This window comes from Narcine bancroftii, chromosome 10 (assembly GCF_036971445.1).
Source record: "Narcine bancroftii isolate sNarBan1 chromosome 10, sNarBan1.hap1, whole genome shotgun sequence".
Classification (NCBI taxonomy): Eukaryota; Metazoa; Chordata; class Chondrichthyes; order Torpediniformes; family Narcinidae; genus Narcine; species Narcine bancroftii.
The window spans coordinates 92,828,202-92,848,743 of record NC_091478.1 but is presented as its reverse complement, the minus strand read 5'-3'; the positions used below and the strand labels follow the sequence as shown (position 1 = coordinate 92,848,743).

Below are 20,542 nucleotides of genomic sequence, written 5' to 3'. Positions count from 1 at the left end.
AACCTGCTAGGGTTCCAGGGTGTGTTCTGTTTACACTGCCTTGTCAGGCCAATCGTGAACCAAGACTGAGTTTATAAATTAAATTCCTGCTATTTATTTTATGTTAACATTTCTAATATGTTACAGGTTAATATTATACATAAGTAAAATAATTTCAAATAAAATACTCAAAACCATGTTATTCCTGTAAAAGAACCGATGCCTAGGTGATGTCGCTAGTTCTTGCGTTACATCGGCTGGGAGCATTTGATGCATGTAATTGATAGTATTTTGACATTACTTGAAATTAATTGGCTAAATTTTAAATAAACAACCTACTGGACAGTAGGATGGTTGATTAAGTTGGGGCAGTAAACTCTCAGCAGTAAGTGCTAGACTTGAGGTGATCTTATATAGTGAGTGTAGCTCAAAACCTACATTTTCAGTGGAAATTCTGGGAGTCATCATATACACCCAGTCACCTTATTCGCCAACATATACAATAGTTGAATTTCACATTGTGCAGTGTATCACATAGCTTTTATTCTCAATGATCCTAAACTATTTGAATGCTACTAAATTGGGTTCTAAAGGTGGCTTATAGCAGATTTTTTGTATAAAAATTTGATTCCTAAATCAGAGTAATGTGCAATGGTAAATGTGTAGCGGCCCATGCACGGATACACGGACCAGCCCGCAAAATAGCCGATAAACGCGGTGACTGCACGGACCGGCAGGGGGGGGGGGTGAGGTGACACCACGTGACCTCCACACAGTGGGAAGATGGGGAACTCTGGTGGAAACGCCAAGCAATCCCAGAATCCCAGGCCAGCGCTCCAATGACACAGGGCAGTCTCATTTTCCAAGGCTTTGATGTGCTTGTCATTCTTCTCCACGCTCATGTAGCGCAAATGCTACAAATGTATATTTATAATTATTAACTTGGGCAATAGGCAATGACAGTTAATATTAAAATAAATAAAACTTTTTAGTTGTCAGATTCCTCCACTATATGTCATTATAATGACATCTGACAGCAACTTCTGGAGTACATGCACAACTGAATACAGAAATAAGAATTTGTGATTAATAATTTCCTGCTCAGGTCTCCTATCTGCAAAACTCTGAGCTTATGATAATTTCAAATACAATGTAATGTCATACAACAGAGAAACAGGCTATTTGGTCATTGGAGTCTTCACCAATCATGAAACACTCATTTACACTTAAACCTCTGCTAATCCTATTTTTTTTCCTTGTGTTCCCATCAACACCCCATAGATATTTCCACTCAGCTAAGGAACAAATTTCAGTGGCCAATTAGGCATCAAACCCCTGCACAACTTTGGGATGTGAGAAGCACCCAGAGGAAACTAGTGTTGACAGGGAGAATATGGAAGTCAGGATTAAACCTGGGTCACTGGAGGTGCAAGACGTCTACTGCACCACCGTGCTAAAATATTCTTGGACACCAGTCTTATGACTGAACAGGGGTTTTTTTTCTAAAAATAAATCAACATTTCACAAAGTGACTGGTAATTCTGATAATAATTAATGTATTTAGAATATCTCCAGTTCTGAAGTTAAACAGTCTGAAAAGCAGTTCCTGGATTGATACCAGCACTATTTTGAACAAAGGTACAACATTTTCAGTTTTCTGCCCTTGAATGCCATTCCTGAATCTGCATGCTTTGAAGAAGTTGATATTCAGGTCTTTGAGAATATATTTCTATTATATCTGCAAAACACTGAATTTCATGATTTGTTCATGTCAATAAATTCTGATTCTGAGACCAGGTGGTTTACCTGCTTGTAATGGTCGCTTTCTGAATTTTTAAGCCCATCCATTATCTTAAGTACATCTAACAAGACTCCATCAGTGTTTTCCACCCCAGCAAAGATTGATGCAGCATGCCTCAACTCTGCTCTCCACTTGACTAGATGTTCTATGATTGTCCTTGCCATATTTTTTTGCAACATTTCTTTTTCTGTTTGTATTCTCTGGATTTAAAAAAAATCTTTTGTTGCTGTTTTTTTTCCTTTTCTCTTTTCTCATGTGTTTCTTATCATTTTGCTCAGCTGAATTGTCTGGCTTTCACACGTTAACATCCTGTCATTTGTCTGTTGTTAATCCTGCTTTATTTTACTCTCATTCTGTTTGGTCAGCCAACGAACTCCTGGATTAATTTCCCTAGATTTCTTCCTCAAAGAATGCACCTAGTCTATAACTGAAACACCTCCAAAAAGTCTATAACTGAAACACCTCCAAAAAGGATGATTCTGGGAATAAAAGGGTTATCATGAAGAACGTATAACGGCTGTACTCGTTGGAATTTCAGAGAATGAGAGGGAGATTTCATTGAAATATTTTGAATGTTTCAGAGTTGATGTACAAAGATTATTTCCCATGGTGGGAGAGACTAGGACAACAAGGAACATCTTCAGGAATGAAGAGCAACCACATAGAACAGAGATGCATGGGAATTGCTTTAACCAGAGGGTGGTAAATCTGTGGAATTTGTTGCCACAGGCAGTTGTGGAGTTTGGGATATTGGGTACATTGATAGGTTGAGATTGATAGGTTCTTGATTAACCAGGGCATCGGGGGGTGGGGGGGAGGCTGGGCAGAGGCCTGAGTGAGAAAATGGATCAGCTCATGACTGAATGACAGGGCAGACTAGATGGCCTGAATAGCCTATTTCTGCTCCTGTGATGGTGCAAAGTTTTGATTCCAATTCACCTGGACAAGTAAAGTCCTACAATTGACATGATTTTATCTAAGCATGCTTTAATATAGCTGTACTAAACATTGCATTATATTCCCATCAATGTTCCCTGTCATGTTTCATTTGGCTCATTTCCCAGAATCAAGTTCAACATTGCAACCTTCTTTGGGTCAATGATCTTCTGATCTAGAAAGTTCTCTTGAAGACTTAAGAAATTTCTCATCTTTGCTCTTCATGTTTTGTTTTCCCAGTATGTGTTTTAGGAATTTGAAACCCCACTCCCGTTATCCCTATTCCAGGGTTTATGTACATTATTGTAGTCTCCCTGCAAATTTGTTCCTCAGTATCATTCCCATTAATTCATGATCTACGAAATTGTCTCAATCAAGTTCCTGCTGTTATTCTAAACTGATTCTGCTTCTGATAATTCTGTGACATATTTTCTCTCCAGCACTGCTTTATTCTCCGGAATCAATATTGTCACAGCCTCACCTTTCTACTCTATTTTTCCTGAACATCTTGTATCCACCGATGTTGAAACATAGTTCTTTTTTTTAATATTACGGTATGGTCTTGGTCATCTGCATCCTTGAGAAACAGCTCTGGTGGCATGTGACTTACTAAAAAAAATAGTTGTGTACATTACACAAATTTTCTATCATGAACCTTTTAAATTGCTGCTCCATATGTCATTTATTTTATCTTCTAAGTTACAATGCCTTGCATTGCAGTTTTGCATTTTAAGGTTAAACAATATTAATGTAAAATAGAACCAAAATTATCAAATGAGTGCCAGTGTTCACCATCACATGGTGCCAATCTTCAGAGGATATTGCTGCTAATCGGCTTGCAATTGCACTGCCTGTAAATATAAACATAAATATGCATAAAAATTATTTTTGTTTATTTTGCATAAAACTTGAAATAAAAATTCATTGAGTTTTTTTTGTTTATTGTTTAATATTCTTAGAAATGTTTGCCAAAAACTAAAGTAGAGATAAATCACACCAGACATGACCATATCTAAAAAAAATACAAGTCCTGAGAAGCATTACATGCATGGTAAACACAAGAAAAATTACAGGGGTGTAAATACTAGATAAACAAAAGTTTTTACTATGCATCGTCAGCCCAAATTGTAGCTTAACTGACCTTGTTCTTTAGGCTTCTTGGGGTTACCATGCATGTAGGTAAATACATCTTTGACCCAAGAGGGCAAGATGTTAGCTTTGCTTGGATATTGCTTTGAGGTCAGTTGTAAGTAGCGGGACTTCAGTGCTGACTGCAGAATCTAGCCATTTGCTAAGTAAGATTTAAATTAAACATTAATGTACAGTTACAGACTGGATTTCTACCAAAGATCTTTGAGCAGATGGAACTTGTCTGTGCTTGTATATTTAATATAAAGCTGTGCTCTGGGGTTGTTTGCTTAAACAGCAAGAAAAAAAATCCCCTTTTCATTAAGGCACATGTTGCTTTCCTTATGTCTATTTGCCTGACACCAATTAAAAGTGAGATACTCGAGGAAATTTAGAGATCTAATCAGTAAGAAAAGCCAATGCAGGGGAACCAAAATGATTTCCAGTAAAGAATACCATTTTTACAGTTTCATTTTGTAAATACGATCAAGAGATCAGATGACAGAAACATGGCACCTATGAACTTTCATTGGGTCACAGTGTTGTACAGTGCAGAAAAGGCTTTTTGCCCACTATGTTCATGCCATCTGTTACACCCATCTATATTAATTCCACTTGCTTTTGTTTAAATCTACGAGGATTCTCGAATCACTAAAATCCTCTGGAATTAATAGAAAAATTACTAGATAGGATTGTAGATTTTTCATAGTGGTTGTTAATGGATTTGAATCTGAGGACAAATAATGTGTTTTATCCATTAGGATAATGGATAATGAAAGATTACTGTTGACTTTTTTTGACAAACTTTATGTCGATGAGATTTGAAATGTTGTAGTTTCTTCTAAAGTTGACATATCTTGGCACAGTGGAGAATCTCTGCTGTCCACATGTAATATAGTCTATGTTTGAAAAATTGAATTCTAACTGAAACTATCTAAACCTAACTAAAATTCATTCCAACTTTAAATTATTTCAGGTAACACAGCGCAAGAGTAGGGTGCAGAACTGAAATGGTTGGTCACTAGGAGATCCCTGCCATTGCTGTGGACAGAGCGAAGGTGGTCAACAAAACGATTTCCTGGTCTGCGTCTAGTCTCTCCGATGTGGAGGAGGCCACAACGGGAGCACTGGATGCAGTAGATGACCTGGCAGATTCACAAGTGAAGTGTTACTTCACTTGGAAGGACTTTTTGGAGCCCTGAATGGTAGTAAATGAGGAGGTGTGTGTGGCCCCTCCCCCTGCTTGTTGTTCTGCTCTCCCTTCTCCACCTATGACCTCCTGCCTTTGAGTCCATACTCCTCCCCCCACCCCATCGTTTTGTTCAGGCGCCTGCCGACATTTTTCCATACCCTGATGAAGGGCTCAAGCCCGAAGCATCTTTATCTTTGCTACTATTATGAGGCATTTCATTTTAGTGGGACTGTCACTTTAAGGGATAACAAATTGAGGGCTAGTGTTAGCTGTGACCATTCACAACTGCGGAGAGAACTGAGTTTGGCAGTAACTAGTACACCCACTTGGCTACTTTGGAAGAGATGTGTTGCTTTTATCCAGGCACAGATGTGGCAAGTCATTTGAGAGAAACAGCACATTTTGTGATCCTCAGCCATTTTAAAGAAGCAGCAGCTCAGAAGGAAGACTGTGCTGGAGTGGCTTCATGTGGTGATGGACAATTTGTTTGTTTCTCCTTGTGGGGTGAAGTTTTGATCCCCACCATCACCAAAAAAAAGTGTAATTTTTGAAAGGGAATTAGAGTACCACGCCGTGACCAAAAGAAAGGTCACTTTGGACTGACCCACTACTGGGTTCTGGAAGTGTGGTGGTACACCACCGGCCTACTGATGGGGGCAACCTCTACCTGCAGGAGTGTAAGGGGACAGGACAACCCCTGGCCGGCTGCCAATCAGTCAGCCTGAATGGATCAAGCCCCACCCAGTCAGGTGTCAATCACCCTCCGGGTTATAAACCTGCGTCAGCGTCCTGAGGCCTCATACTGAGTTGCTGCAGCCACAGCCAGCCTGGTGCTGTGGAGGTCTTTGTGGATTAAAGCCTGTTGTTCAGTCTTTACCTTGTGTGTGTCTGATTCTGTTAACAGGAAGGTATTGTGAAAGTCACTCATTTTGGTTCCCCTAGAAAAGGAAAAGGGGAGTTGTGACTACCACTCATCTGGAAGGACATTCACTCTAGAAGTAACTTGAGTTTGCAGCAATCTGTCTCTCAGTCTCTAACACTTCATTCGTCATCACTTCTTGGCATCGGTCTTTATGTCAACACTGGAATGTCTCAGATTGAATAACTTTCCAGAATTGTACTTAAGCTAATAATGGGGTTGGGTATTCACACAAACACACACACACACACACACACACACACACAGGTAGATTTGTGCATGATTTGGGGATAAGTTTAGATAAGGTGTTTTATATTATTGGCAAATAGCGCCTTTGGAAGACTACACAAAAGAGTGGAAAAACAACCAACTGAAAAACCTCACAAAGATTAGTGTATACAGAGCTGTTGTCATACCCACACTCCTGTTCGGCTCTGAATCATGGGTCCTCTACCGGCATCACCTACAGCTCCTAGAACGCTTCCACCAGCGTTGTCTCCGCTCCATCCTCAACATTCATTGGAGCGACTTCATCCCTAACGTCGAAGTACTCGAGATGGCAGAGGCCGACAGCATCGAATCCACGCTGCTGAAGATCCAACTGCGCTGGGTAGGTCACGTCTCCAGAATGGAGGACCATCGCCTTCCCAAGATCGTGTTCTAGGGCGAGCTCTCCACTGGCCACCGAGACAGAGGTGCACCAAAGAAGAGGTACAAGGACTGCTTAAATAAATCTCTTGGTGCCTGCCACATTGACCACCGCCAGTGGGCTGATCTCGCCTCCGACCGTGCATCTTGGCGCCTCACAGTTCGGCGGGCAGCAACCTCCTTTGAAGAAGACCGCAGAGCCCACCTCACTGACAAAAGGCAAAGGAGGAGAAACCCAACACCCAACCCCAACCCACCAATTTTCCCCTGCAACCGTGTCTGCATCGGACTTGTCAGTCACCAACGAGCCTGCAGCAGACGTGGACATTTACCCCTCCATAAATTATCGTCCGCAAAGCCAAGCCAAAGAGAAGAGAAAGAGAATTAATAATAACACTTTTGATATAGCTGTCTTGGTGATTTTCTATTGCTGCTGGTCTGTGACGTGACCCTGAATAAAGGGCACTATTTGACCGACTGAGTTTCTCCAGCATTGTGCTTTTACTTCAACCACTTTAAGATTTTACTAAAGATCTGGCTGTTGGTTTATGGGCGACTGAAACTTGAACGCAGTCTTCATTTATAGGGTTGAAGTTTATTTTCTGGAATCTAACTTTTTTTAAAAAGTGGTGCCCAAATGTCTCACAATTGAGAGTGACGTGACCCGACCCCTGAGGTCAGTGTCGGCTGCTTCGTCTCTGCTGCAGTTGCTGGAATCTCCGCCTTCCTTGCGACACCCTCTTGTTGACTTCTGGAATCCTGCAAATTATTCCACCGAGTGGTTGGAAAGCCCGGCCAGCCAATCACAGGGGCGACGTGGGTCTCCGGGAGATGAGACTTCAACCAATCAAAATAAAGTCGCTGGGTAGATTTGGGTTGGTTACAAAGTACTGACCAATCACAATCTCAAAGCTGCGATAAGCGAGGCGGCCTTCAGTGGTTGGCTCATTGCGGTATCGGTCAATTGGCCGAGCCAATGGGGGGAGGGGGTGGGAGGTGGGACAAGTGCGTCGTTCAATGAGGAGTCAACGCCGAGTCAGCTGATGGCCAGTTTGAGGAGATCGTCGTGAAACGAGTTCGAATTTCGGTCTTTAAAATAAAACACGTCGGCGCCGCCAAAGAAGCGGCAGCAGCAACACGGTTAAACATGCCGTCGGAAAAATCCTTCAAGCAGAGGCGGACTTTCGGTAGGCGAGATCGGCTAGAGGCGCTGGGGGGGCGGGGGCTGTGATGGTCAAGCTAGGCCGCTGAACCCCGCCGGCCGCCTCACCCTGGGCCGCCTCACCCTGGGCCGCTCTTGAGGAGGGGGGGGGGAGAGAGAGAGAGGAGGGGGGGGGAGAGAGAGAGAGGAGGGGGGGGGAGAGAGAGAGGAGGGGGGGGGAGAGAGAGAGGAGGGGGGGGGAGAGAGAGAGGGGAGGGGGGGGAGAGAGAGAGGAGGGGGGGGGAGAGAGAGAGGGGAGGGGGGGGAGAGAGAGAGGGGAGGGGGGGGAGAGAGAGAGGGGAGGGGGGGGAGAGAGAGAGGGGAGGGGGGGAGAGAGAGAGGGGAGGGGGGGGAGAGAGAGAGGGGAGGGGGGGGAGAGAGAGAGGGGAGGGGGGGGGAGAGAGAGAGGGGAGGGGGGGGGAGAGAGAGAGGGGAGGGGGGGGGAGAGAGAGAGGGGAGGGGGGGGGAGAGAGAGAGGGGAGGGGGGGGAGAGAGAGAGGGGAGGGGGGGGAGAGAGAGAGGGGAGGGGGGGGAGAGAGAGAGGGGAGGGGGGGGAGAGAGAGGGGAGGGGGGGGAGAGAGAGAGGGGAGGGGGGGGAGAGAGAGAGGGGAGGGGGGGGAGAGAGAGAGGGGAGGGGGGGGAGAGAGAGAGGGGAGGGGGGGGAGAGAGAGAGGGGAGGGGGGGGAGAGAGAGAGGGGAGGGGGGGGAGAGAGAGAGGGGAGGGGGGGGAGAGAGAGAGGGGAGGGGGGGGAGAGAGAGGGGAGGGGGGGGAGAGAGAGAGGGGAGGGGGGGGAGAGAGAGAGGGGAGGGGGGGGAGAGAGAGAGGGGAGGGGGGGAGAGAGAGAGGGGAGGGGGGGAGAGAGAGAGGGGAGGGGGGGGAGAGAGAGAGGGGAGGGGGGGAGAGAGAGAGGGGAGGGGGGAGAGAGAGAGGGGAGGGGGGGGAGAGAGAGAGGGGAGGTGGGGGGAGAGAGAGAGGGGAGGTGGGGGGAGAGAGAGAGGGGAGGGGGGGAGAGAGAGAGGGGAGGGGGGGGAGAGAGAGAGGGGAGGGGGGGAGAGAGAGGGGAGAGGGAGGGGAGGGGGAGGGGAGGGGAGGGGGGAAGGGGAGGGGGGGAGAGAGAGAGGGGGGAGAGAGAGAGAGGGGGGAGAGAGAGGGGGGAGAGAGAGAGGGGGGGAGAGGGGAGGGGGGGAGAGGGGAGGGGGGGAGAGGGGAGGGGGGGAGAGGGGAGGGGGGGAGAGGGGAGGGGGGGAGAGAGAGAGGGGGGGAGGGGGGAGAGGGGAGGGGGGAGAGGGGAGGGGAAGGGGGGGAGAGAGAGAGGGGGGGGAGGGGGGAGAGAGGGGAGCACTGTGAAAGTCTGCAAGGCCCCGTGAGTGCCGCGCTGGTGGGGGGGAGGGGCGATTCGGCCTTGAGCCCTTCCGTCGAGGGAACGAGCAGGGTGCAGGCGGACGCCCCCATCCCCTCGATGAAGGGCTCGGAGCCGAAACGCCGCTCATCTACGCCGCATCGGCTGCCCCGACCTGAATTTCTCATGCGCTGCGCTTTGACCCATCTTTAACCGGGGGGGGGGGGGGGGTGCCGCTTATTTCGAGCGCTCCGGCCCGTGGGCTTGTCCGGCTGCAGCCTTGGAACGACAGCCCGGGGCAGTCTCCGAGCCTTTTGTCTCGGCTTCAACCTTGCCGGAGTCGGACACCGCAAGAGCTTTTCCGGCACCCGATCTCTTGGAGCATCCGGACTGGGGCTGAACTCCGGGTGTGGAACGGCGGTGCATTGATCAAGGGCGCTGTGGTCCTTCCCTTCCTTCCAGGCGGGCACCAAGGAGTTGGTCCCCTCGTCTGCTCTGGCCGAACGGGCTGCCGGCGACTCGGGGGCTGGGATGCGAGAGGGTGCCGAGAGCGTGTTGGGGGTTCGGATCTGGAGTTCAGGCTGCCGAGGGGTTGGACCGGAGTCAGGGGGCTGCCGGGCCGGGGGCGAATCGCCACCGTTCGGTGACGGAAGGGGGGACTCTCTTTTGCTTCTCTTTCACTGGCGCTTCGGGCAATTCCTGCCAATGGCGAATCTGCCTGGTTGAGGGCAGACGAAAGCGAATCCCGTGTCATATTGCACTTGAATTGGGCGGCAGGAGCTCATGGGGCAGAAGGGCCTTGGTACCGTGCTGGACGATCAAACCAGCGTCCAATTTGAGTACATTGTGTGTTTGAAAATGAAATGAGGTCGAGAAAGCGAGCAAACACTTCTTGCCCCCTTTTAGATTCTTTATAACATGGAAACAGGTCACTTGGTCCAATTTGTTCATGTTGGTCAAGTTGTCACCTTGCGTTTGGCCCATATCTCTTAACCTTTCATATCCATGTACTTGTCTAAATGCCTTTTAACATTGTAATTATATGTGCCTTAACAATTATTTCCTTCCACATTCTGACCACCCAGTGTGCCCCTTGAGTTGTTTTTTTAAATCTTTTCCCCACTCGTTTAAGACAGTGTGCCCTTTAGCTTTAGGTCTTTTACCCTGGAAGAAGACTATTTATCTGATCTATATCACTCATGGTTTTGTATACTCTGTAATGTCACCCCTTAGCCTGTACACCTTGGGGAAGGGGGGAGGTGGGTGGAGGAAGAAGGGAGGGAGTTCCAGTCTCTCCAACCTCTATAACTCAAGCACACAAGTCACAGAAATATCCTTGTGCATCTCTTCTGTACTTTTTCTAGGTAACCAGAGCTGAACTACTTTATTCCAAACATTCACATGATATTTTTTATAGTCTTTTTTTTTAAATTTTATTTTTCACTCCATAAACCACATTGACCAAGATACATACATTTTCCTTTTATATTTTTTATAGTCATTTAATGTAATTATCAAACCTAAGGTGCAATAGAGGAGCATGAGTAAAGATAATTTTAAAAAAAGTGATTTGAGGACCAGCAACAGAAAGCTAAAGGTTTAGTCATAAAACAGGGTTTAATAATATTCTGGAGAAAATGGAACAGTTGGGGAAGAAATTTCAGAAATCAAACTCCTGGCTGCTGAAGTCACAGATATAAATAATAGAGTTGTTAAATGAGATTTGAAAGAAATTGTTTTCTTTAGGATTGAGGTGTTGTACACAAAATATAGTAGAAATTGGGTTGTATGTGGTGATGACCAGATGACTACATCCTAGATCATCTCTTATCTACAAGATTACAGTTTATGGAAGGTATTCTTAAAGTTAAAAGGCAATCTGCAGATGTTGGAAATATTTTTTAAAAAAGCAGGAAATGTCATGAATAACTAGACCATGCAGTATTTATGGTGAGGGTGGTGATATTCCATAAGATTATCAGTGAAAATAAGTTTATCGTCATGCATGTAAATACATAATGGTATGTACTTAATTTTTTTTGTTGCAGCCAAGCAGATACTTAGTCGACAAAAATTCTCCAATAAGTACACATTAAATTATTGTGCAGAGAGGTAAAAGTATGAAAGGTAGATAATATTTGCAGTTGTGCAAGAAAATGTGGTATTTCAATAGTGAGGACCGGTCTTTTTGTGATGCCAGAGTAGGTTAACAAGGGGAGATTCGGGAGCTTGATAGCTGGTGGAAAAATAATTGTTCGTGACCCTGGAGGTGCTGTACTTCAGGCTTTTTGTAGCTTCTTACCAAAGGTAGCAACAAGAAGAGACTTGATGTTGGTCTTCAACCCAAAGCACTCTTTATTTTGCTAGGAATGTAGATGAGACTTTGTTTTCCTAATATTTGGATCAAATTCCTGCTTGTTGTATGTTTGTCAAATAAGCAATCTAGTAATGGAATGGTTTGGAGAAATGATGACATTGAGTTTCATTATCAATTTTTTTAAAACTGGTATTGTGAATCATAAATTAGTTTCTTTCAGTGTGTGGCTCCCCAGAAGAATCCATTTCCATTCTGTCCTTTTGGCCTTAATAATTTGGTAAATTAAACTTCTAAATTGTAAGTGTATGCGTTTGAATGTGAGCAGATAATCGGTGTTTGCTTTTTATAAATTAGAGGTACATTATTTTGTTCATTTATCAACTATACAAATACAACTCTTCATGCCTCTTTTAAAAATGAATTCATGCTTTTCCTTTCTCTTCCACCATGTTTCTTGTGTATTTTAATTTGCTTGTGATGGTGACTTCATTGCTGACAGAGAGTGATGTCATTAAAGGTGCGATCCTAAACCTCTTGTGTTATCTCAGGAACTGAGTTTTGAAAGCAGTCTTGTCAGCTTATTCCCTGATTGGAACTACCGGCGGATACTTGTAGGCCATGGCAAAACTACATTTAATGTAGGTTTCAGGCTCAAAAAGTAAAAATTAACAATTTTTTTGAAGCAGAATAAAGATATGAATGGAGGTTAAATGATGATTGAAAACTCAAACTTTGAAGTATTTGGTGCCAGGCAGGTGGCTGAAAATTGGTTCTAGTGATCTTTTTCTGGGAAAAGCTTGTCGGTTTGGGTGCTAGTAATAGAGCCTAAAACTCCCCACATATTTACTTGATACCAGGTGTTGGTACCTGATGTTGGCAAAAGTAGAGCAGGTTGGAAGAGGTTAAGGGGTGGATGTAGGTAGGAATGAGTTTAGTCTGAGAATGTGCATGTGGGTGGTACCTGCAGTGGGTATGAAAGACAAAAATGGAATTGGCAGCAGCTGAGAGTGGGGATAGAGGACAAGGTTTTTATTAAGGTCATGTAATCTCTATATATTGGCAGTATTTTTTGTGCTTGACCCCACATGCATTGGTCCAAATGTGTGCCAAATCTCTGTAAAGGAGCCTAGCTTCTAATTGTCTTGCTTAGATAGGCACAACACAGAATTGGAGTGACAGCAAAGTATTTTTAACCCTGGTTTCTGGTAGAGAGGTATTTTAAATAGTCAGATATGTGATTTAAATGTGTAGCTTGGATAAAATAAATGTTGTTGGTGTATCTTTAACTTCTTAGCTATACATGCTGTAAAGAGCTGACTGGTTGTATCATGGTCTTTTATGGGGACACCAAAAGGTAGTTGACACAGCCCAGGACGTCAGGCAAAACCTTCCCCACTATTGAGTGTGTATAGAAATATTCACACAACACACACACACACACACAGAACGCTGCTGTTGGAGAGCAGCAGCAATTATCAAAGATCGCACCTCCCAGCATACGCACTGTTCTCACTGCTGCCATCAGGAAAGAGGTATAGGTGCCACAAGGCTCGCACCACTAGGTTCAGGAACAGCTGCTACTCCTTCACCATCAGATTCCTCAATGACGAAGTCAATCAGAGACTCCTTTAAGGACTCTTACTTGTGCACTTGATTTTCTTTTTATTCTCTGTATTGCACAGTCAGTTGTTTCCATTCATTGTCTGTTCACAGTGCTTTGTTTACATGTTTATGCTGTGTACATTTTTTTGCACTAGCAATTAGTGGTAATCCTGCTGTGCTCGCAGGAAAATAGAATCTCAGGGTTATATGTGATGTCATGTATATACTCTGACAATAAATCTGGTTTAATCTCCTGTTTTGGCTTTGTTCGCCAGACTATTATTTTGATCACCAGATAGTTCTTTTCTAGAGTTCTTGAAGGAAAAAAGTGAAATAATTTTTAATGTGCCTTGATTGTGGATTCCACAATATTTTCTGAAGTCATGAATTCCATTGTTTTGCAGAGCAGAGAGTGGAAGATGTACACGTTATTCGAGATCAGCATCCCAACAAAATCCCGGTGAGTACAAAGGTGAAATTGAAGCGAAATGGCAAATGCCAAAATAGTATAGCAGCAGAGAAGTTCTCATTCTCTGCGAGGTAACATTTGCAAACTGGAAAGGTCTCCTTGCACAAAGAATAAGTACGATGGGGCAGATGTTAGACAGTGCTTGAAGCACAATAACTATCTCCAGCAGCCTCTCCTGGTCCAACCAGGTTGAGGCTGCAGCCAGGAAAACATACCAATGCTCTGCTTCCTCAGGAAATTTAGCATTCCTCAACACCTTTTACAGGTGCATCGGCAAAAGTCTCATGTGTTGTACAGAAATGACCCTGTTCAGGACTGGAAAAGCTGCACTTAGTGGACATTGCTTGCCTAAGACCATCGTATAAATCTTTGACTCCTCTGTGAATTCCATCTACACAATCACTGTCTCAGAAAAGCATCCTACAAGTTAAAGGACTCCTCCTGCCTTGGCCATTCTCATTTCTTCCTCATTCTGTTGGGAAGAAGTCTCATGAGTGTGAAATCAAATCCAAGGACAATTTCTTTCCTACTGAAGTCCCAGTCTTGTTACTCAAACCATCCATCCATCCAGCACCCTTTTCAGCTTGACATTTTCCCTCTCTTGGTCAGAGGTGTATACAGCAGTCTAAGTGTGAAAGTCGCTGACTCTCCAGGCCATTGGTTCACTGTGCAGCTATTATTTAGCTTGTCATCGCAATAAATAAAAATTCTCAATCCTCAAGTACTTGCCCATTGCCAATCAAGCTAGTCCCATTTACCTGCATTTGGCTCGTATCCCTCCTTTCATATCTACGAACATCCCTAATTGCTTTTTCAATGTCACAATTGTCCCTGTTTCTACTAGTTAGTCTGACAATTCATTGCATATGCCTACCAGGTGCCTCTGAGTGATGGTGGTGCCCTTCAGGTCACTTCTAAGCAGTACGGGAAGGGGCTTACAGGGATAGGGACTATGGAGTGCAGAAGGATGAGAGGAGATGTATAGAGGTCTACAAGATTTTAATGAGGCAGAATAAGGTCAATAACCTTTTCCCAGGGCAGGAAGAGCAAACCCCAGGGGACATCTCTACAAAGTGATGGGAGGAAAATTGAGGAGAGACATCAGGGCTAAGTTTTTTTTTTACATAGAGTTGTGGGTGCCTGGAATGCATTGCTGTGAATGGTGGTGGAGGCTGAAACATTTGGGGCATTTTAGAAATTCTTAGGCACATGGTTGAAAGAAAAAAAGAGGATTATGAAGTAAGAAAGATCAAGTAAACTTTTTTGGTAGGAATATATAGGTTGGGCCAACATTAAGGGCTATGGGCCTATACTGTACTGCAGTATACTATCTGCGTTTTAGATTCACCCACTCTGGAGAATTAAGGCAAGAACTATTTATCGACTATGCTCTTCATGACTTTGTAAATCTCTACAAGATTTCCCCCCACAACCCACCTTGGCCTCTTGTACTCCAGGGAGAAAAGTCCCAACTTGTGCACTCTCTTTTTAATTTGGGCTTGCCAATCCCAGTAATATCATTGTGAATCTTTTTGGCACCTTTTCCAGTTTAACACTAGCGATCCTGTAGCTCAGTGGTTTTCAAACTACCCCCCGCCCAAACTCTCATTCCACCTTGAGCAATCCCTATGCCATAAGTGCTCTTTGATTGGTAAGGGATTGTTTAAGGTGGTATGTGAGTGGAAAGGGTACGTTGCTGCTGTGCTAGACCCAATTGTTACTGAAATATTTTGCTTGAAAAATTGGCCTATTTCCTTTGGACTTGTAAAACTGCAAATAATGAGTCAATTACAGTAGGTACGATTAAAACAGTGGTTTTCTTTCCATTCACATATCACCTTGAGCAATCTCTTGATAATCACGGAGCATAGGAATTGCTTAAAGTGGATTGTAAGTTTAGGAGGGCAGTTTGAAAACCACTGATGACCAAAACTGCACAAAACTCCAAGAGCAGTTCAAGCAATATCTTGTACAGTTGGAACATGATGACCCTTCTCCTGTGCTCATTGGCCTGATTGGTTAAGGCAAGTGTGGCAAATGCCTTCGCCACACAATACACTGGTGCTATCACTTTTGTGGGACTCTGCGTAGATCCTGTTGCGATAATGTAGATGCATTACAGCTCTTGTAGGGTGAGCGCTTAAAGCTATCCAGAGATCCTTTTGGCCAGAGTTAGCAATCCATTCTGCTAAGTGCTGGTGATAGTCTCTTATTCACTAAAGGCTTCATACTAGCAGTTGCACTGTACAGCTAGATGGGTGCCTGCACAATACTAATTTCCCCCTCCTCAGTCCTCCTGTTAACATTGGGATCTGAGAAGGCAGAAGGAATGTAATTTTGATGAAATTTCCAATTGTGAATGCTAATTTCATATGAGACACGGGTGTGTCAGCTTGTATTCTTGCTCTCAGATTTTGAGGTTGAACTTGTAACTACAGTTGTTTTGAAAGGGGTATTTGGATAGGAAATGGTGACTTGTGCAATAACATCCACATTCAACAGAAGAAAAATATCTGACAGAAATGCACCTAGATCTGATCTCACTGAATCTCCTCCATTAACTCACCCACGGCTAACTTTCAGTATCCTGTATTGTGATTTTTTTTTTCAATTTTAGGTCATAATTGAAAGGTACAAGGGAGAAAAGCAATTGCCATTGTTGGATAAGACCAAATTTCTTGTCCCTGACCATGTAAACATGAGTGAACTGATTAAAATCATACGGTAAGTTTTTTGTGTAGATGCACATCGAGAGATGGCTTGATACCCTTTCAGTCAAACATTGTAATTGCATGCATAAATCCATAGATTTTCTATCAACAAACATTTGAATATTGATTGTAAAATTAATGATGTGCTCATTCAGCTGGATCCTAAATCATTGCTCACCTCAGTGGCAAATTTGTGAACCAATGACATTTTGTCATGTGCTGATTTTACTCTGCAACTATCTTAAGAAATTCTGAACATTGTTTAAGATTTTCCATTATTTAATCTGCTCAGTGTTGTTTTTCATTGGTGCTAAATGATGCTTGGACTGTCCATTGTGCATTCATTTCAATTTTTCAGATATTTGGTCTAAATTTAATTAGAAAAACTACAAATCAATCAAATGTGCTAAAACCCATCATGGACGGTATAAATTTTTCAAGCTAACCAGATAGCATTTGCGAGCTCTGTTGCTTTTCCAGTCAGAACAACCTTGCTTGTTAAAGCTTTGCATTGCAATATTACAGTGGTTTTCAAACTGCCCCCCTCCCACTAAACTCACATTCCACCTTCAGCAATCCCTTTGTCATAAGTGCTCTGTGATTGGTAAAGGATTACTTAAGGTGGTATGTGAGGTTGGGGTGGGGGGGGGGGGGAGGGGGAGAAGTTGAGAACCCTTTCTCTAGACCCAATTATATTTTGCTTGAGAAAAATTGTCATTGGCCCATTTCCTTTGGAGTTATGAAACGTGCACATAACAAGTCAATTAGGTACAATTAAAACAGTGGTTTTTCCAAACCTTTTTCTTTCCACTCACATGCCACCATAAGTAATCCCTTACCAATCACAGATTGCTGAAGGTGGAATGTGAGTTTACTACTGGGAGGGGGGCATTTTGAAAACCACTGTGGTATTGTTTCAGGCAATCTAGGTTTTCTCAGATATACCAAATTTACTGATCACTTACCACCTTGCTTTGTTCATTAGCTGAATTGCCAAATCTACCAAATATGAAGAATTGTATTTATTTTAAAGAATGACAGGGTTGTCCTTTATGTATGCATTCAATTTCAAGATCTTCAAGTTGACTCCCCATTGTACATGGTGGAGAAATTACAAGCAATCTCACATTTGTGCATTGGAAGTCTTGTGTGTAGGTGTGAGATTTTATTTAATGTTTGTGGAAATAAAAGTTTTCTACCCTGCCTTGTCAAGCATGCTGAGGCTGGTTAAGACAACTTAAACTGATGACATTTACTAACTTTACACAAATACCAACTTCAAGATTGAATCTTCTTTGTGTAAATCTTGAAACTGAAGAAGAATTAGTTACCTGATTACAAAGTGTCAGTGCCAACTTGGAGGAAATTATAATTTTGATTGGTAAATGTTGTGTTCTGATGTGTTTGTCATGGACTTTGCCATGCTAATTCTCTAAGAAGTGAGACTTAATTTCTAACTTTCATTTTTAGGAGACGTTTGCAGTTAAATTCAAATCAGGCTTTTTTCCTGCTGGTGAATGGGCACAGCATGGTTAGTGTTTCCACACCCATATCTGAGGTTTATGAACGCGAGAAGGATGAAGATGGTTTCCTCTACATGGTGTATGCATCCCAGGAAACCTTTGGAGTGGACACTACACTGTAACAATATCTAATTTGAAATTCCTCCCTCAATGTTCCTCTAGTGTCCCTGCTATAAAGCATTGCAAAATATAAGGCAACTTGCATAGCTCTAGCTCAATGTGGAATGAGAAGAGGTATCACATTCAAATAATTGAAATTAGAAGCTTATAGTGTGACTGCAGTCCTTTGCTTGTTAGGTTCTCAAAAGTGAGTACTGTATTCTTGTAAAAGCTGTCTGCGGTAATAAGCCACATTCAAATCGTGTTCAGTCATCAGATATCTTTTATTGGCTACAGACTCGTGTAATTTGAGTAACTTTTTAAAGCAAAATGAGCAAGCAGATAATTTTCTGGAATTGTGTGAAATACTCAACTCAGTGGCACTTCAAAATATGAATTATTGAAGAGCATTAAATTGTATTTTCTCATAAAATTGCTGCTTTTCTAATTTATTATAATTATACATCCACCTACGTTCAATATGGAATCTTTGGTTTTCAATGGCAGTGGAAATATTTCAACTTCTAGTTTGCCTCTTGCAAAAGGTGAGTCATGGCCCATTCTTTATAAATGATCTAATAATTGGGATAACCAGCAAAATTTATTAATTTTACGAAGTTCAGAATTTTCTAAAATAGTAAGTTGATGCATTTTTCAACAACCATCAACATCACCAGTCCATGGGAATTAATAAAACCCATTTCAAATATCTACAAGGGTCCCTTCAATTTCTGCACTACCCTCCCTCAAGGTCTGAGGGAATACTTTATCAGGGATTTATCCACCTTTTTTGCTTTAAGCCAGCAAGCAACTTTAATCTGTTCCATGACCTTACTGTTCATTTGCCTCACTTCCCTATCCACTGTACCAGTTTCCTGAGTAAATACAGATGCAAAAGAAAACCTCCCCAATCTCTTACAGGTCCATACATGCTGACCAATCTGATTTTCAAGAGGACTAATTTTATCCCTTACTACCCTTTTGTTCTTAATGTAGCTATTTGTCAATTAAAAGGTGTTTTACACATGTATTTAATCTCTAGCTAACCTTGCTCTTGCTGGGATTGACTAACTTTTGAAAACTCATTACTCTATAAATCTGCATTCCAAATAGATCCAGAGTGTCAATTATGAAATGATGGTAATAGATTACCACAGAGTGCATCATATAATCTGCGGAAATAGGCATATAAATTATAAATGGCCATTGCATTCCATTTTGTGTAATAAATGATTAAAACTTTTTTGTTTATCAGTAAAGAATTAATGTAGCCCAATATTTTAAGGTCAGTGTGTACTTGTTGTTTGATTTTTAACAGGAAATGAGCTGGTGATGACTTTCTCTGCTGTATACCAACATTCCCGTTTGCCATACATTTGGCATTAGTTCATTTTTTTGTTGCAGACTTTGTTAATCAGAATATAAAAAGTAACTGATGGTGAATTTGCACACGAATTAAAACTTGGGTGCATCTAAATATTTGGTTTCCTAATGCCAAGTAATTTTAATTAATATCTTTTCAGTGTATTTAAAGAACATTTTTCTGAATTTTTAGAAGACTAATTGTCCTAAAAATATAAGAATATGAAATTTAAAATGTGCATACTTTTATTTGTTGTTGGCAGACTTGATTCTCTGCATTTGCAGCACACATGTGTGTCGAAAACCATTGGTGGTCATTTACGACCCCCAACTTGCTGCAAGGACTTACAGGCACTGAATCATTACAGCATTAAAATATATGGGCCAAGCATTGGTTGGTCTCTTAGTTGTAAAGTCATTGCTGTTGACATTTATTAAAGAGTATCAGCTGCATTCTGAGTGTCTAGATGTAATGTTGCAGGTTATTCAAACTATTCCAAAGTAGTTAAATGTGCAGTATTATTGATTAGAATATTTCAAACTTACTAATCCATATTCCAAAATCTTTTTGTGAAATTGATTATTGCCATATTTCTCCAGTGTCCAGTGCACTTGGTTCTCAATATATAACCAGACATCCCCACTGGACTTCATCCTGATTTTACTCTGTTCCTGCAAAGTTCAACAAAGCCTTGTTTTTAGTTTTTCATTGTCATTTTATTTTTTACATGTTTGAAATACTTCAGTGACTCTTGACCTATGTATATTTTTACTAGGACAAACAGATTTATGTAATTTGTAAATTAGAACTTCTTTTTTAAAATTGTATTACTTTGGATTTGCTGTTGAGAAACCTGAACTGACAAATTGTAAATATACTGTGTATGATATATTGATGAGCTGTGTGCCTGAATGGAAGGATGCATTTGCCATTTTCAAAATAAATGCGAACAATCAGATCTTGTTTTTGCTTTTTTCAGCATTGTCCTTAGAAGCAAAACTTACTGCTGTCCATTATAACTCCCCTTGATATAACACATGAAATTTAACCTTGATGAGAGTAATATAATTCATTTTGGAAAATGCATCATAATACTTGTGTCAGGATAGAGGCTACGTAGGACCACACACTTTATTGACAAGGTGGTGGTGGGGAAGGGTTTGTTTCATGTTCCTGTGAGCCCATTTATTGTAGAGCCTCTCCTGGACCCAGCACAAAGCCACCACGAATAAGCCACACCAAATACCTCTGTTTCTAAGAAAATTTGAGGAGATTTGCTGTCATTTAATATTCTTTCAAACTTTTACAGATGTG

At 42.5% G+C, this 20,542-nt stretch overlaps 1 protein-coding gene across 1 annotated transcript; it reads left to right on the top strand.

The window, feature by feature from the left end:
• The first annotated feature begins 7,592 nt into the window (after positions 1-7,592).
• Positions 7,593-20,184, top strand: map1lc3b (microtubule-associated protein 1 light chain 3 beta). Its single transcript, XM_069901857.1, has 4 exons — positions 7,593-7,790; positions 13,468-13,523; positions 16,150-16,256; positions 17,714-20,184. Exons 1-4 carry the CDS (start codon positions 7,751-7,753, stop codon positions 17,886-17,888), a joined length of 378 nt encoding a protein of 125 aa, XP_069757958.1. The 5' UTR covers positions 7,593-7,750; the 3' UTR covers positions 17,889-20,184.
• Positions 20,185-20,542: the final 358 nt, after the last annotated feature.

Bases quoted from the DNA above. Each gene is read 5' to 3' on its own strand.
- map1lc3b (XM_069901857.1), top strand. From the start codon at position 7,751: ATGCCGTCGGAAAAATCCTTCAAGCAGAGGCGGACTTTCG. The intron at 7,791-13,467 runs GTAGGCGAGATC...ATTGTTTTGCAG, and splicing joins CAAGCAGAGGCGGACTTTCG to AGCAGAGAGTGGAAGATGTA. The intron at 16,257-17,713 runs GTAAGTTTTTTG...TTTCATTTTTAG, and splicing joins GAACTGATTAAAATCATACG to GAGACGTTTGCAGTTAAATT.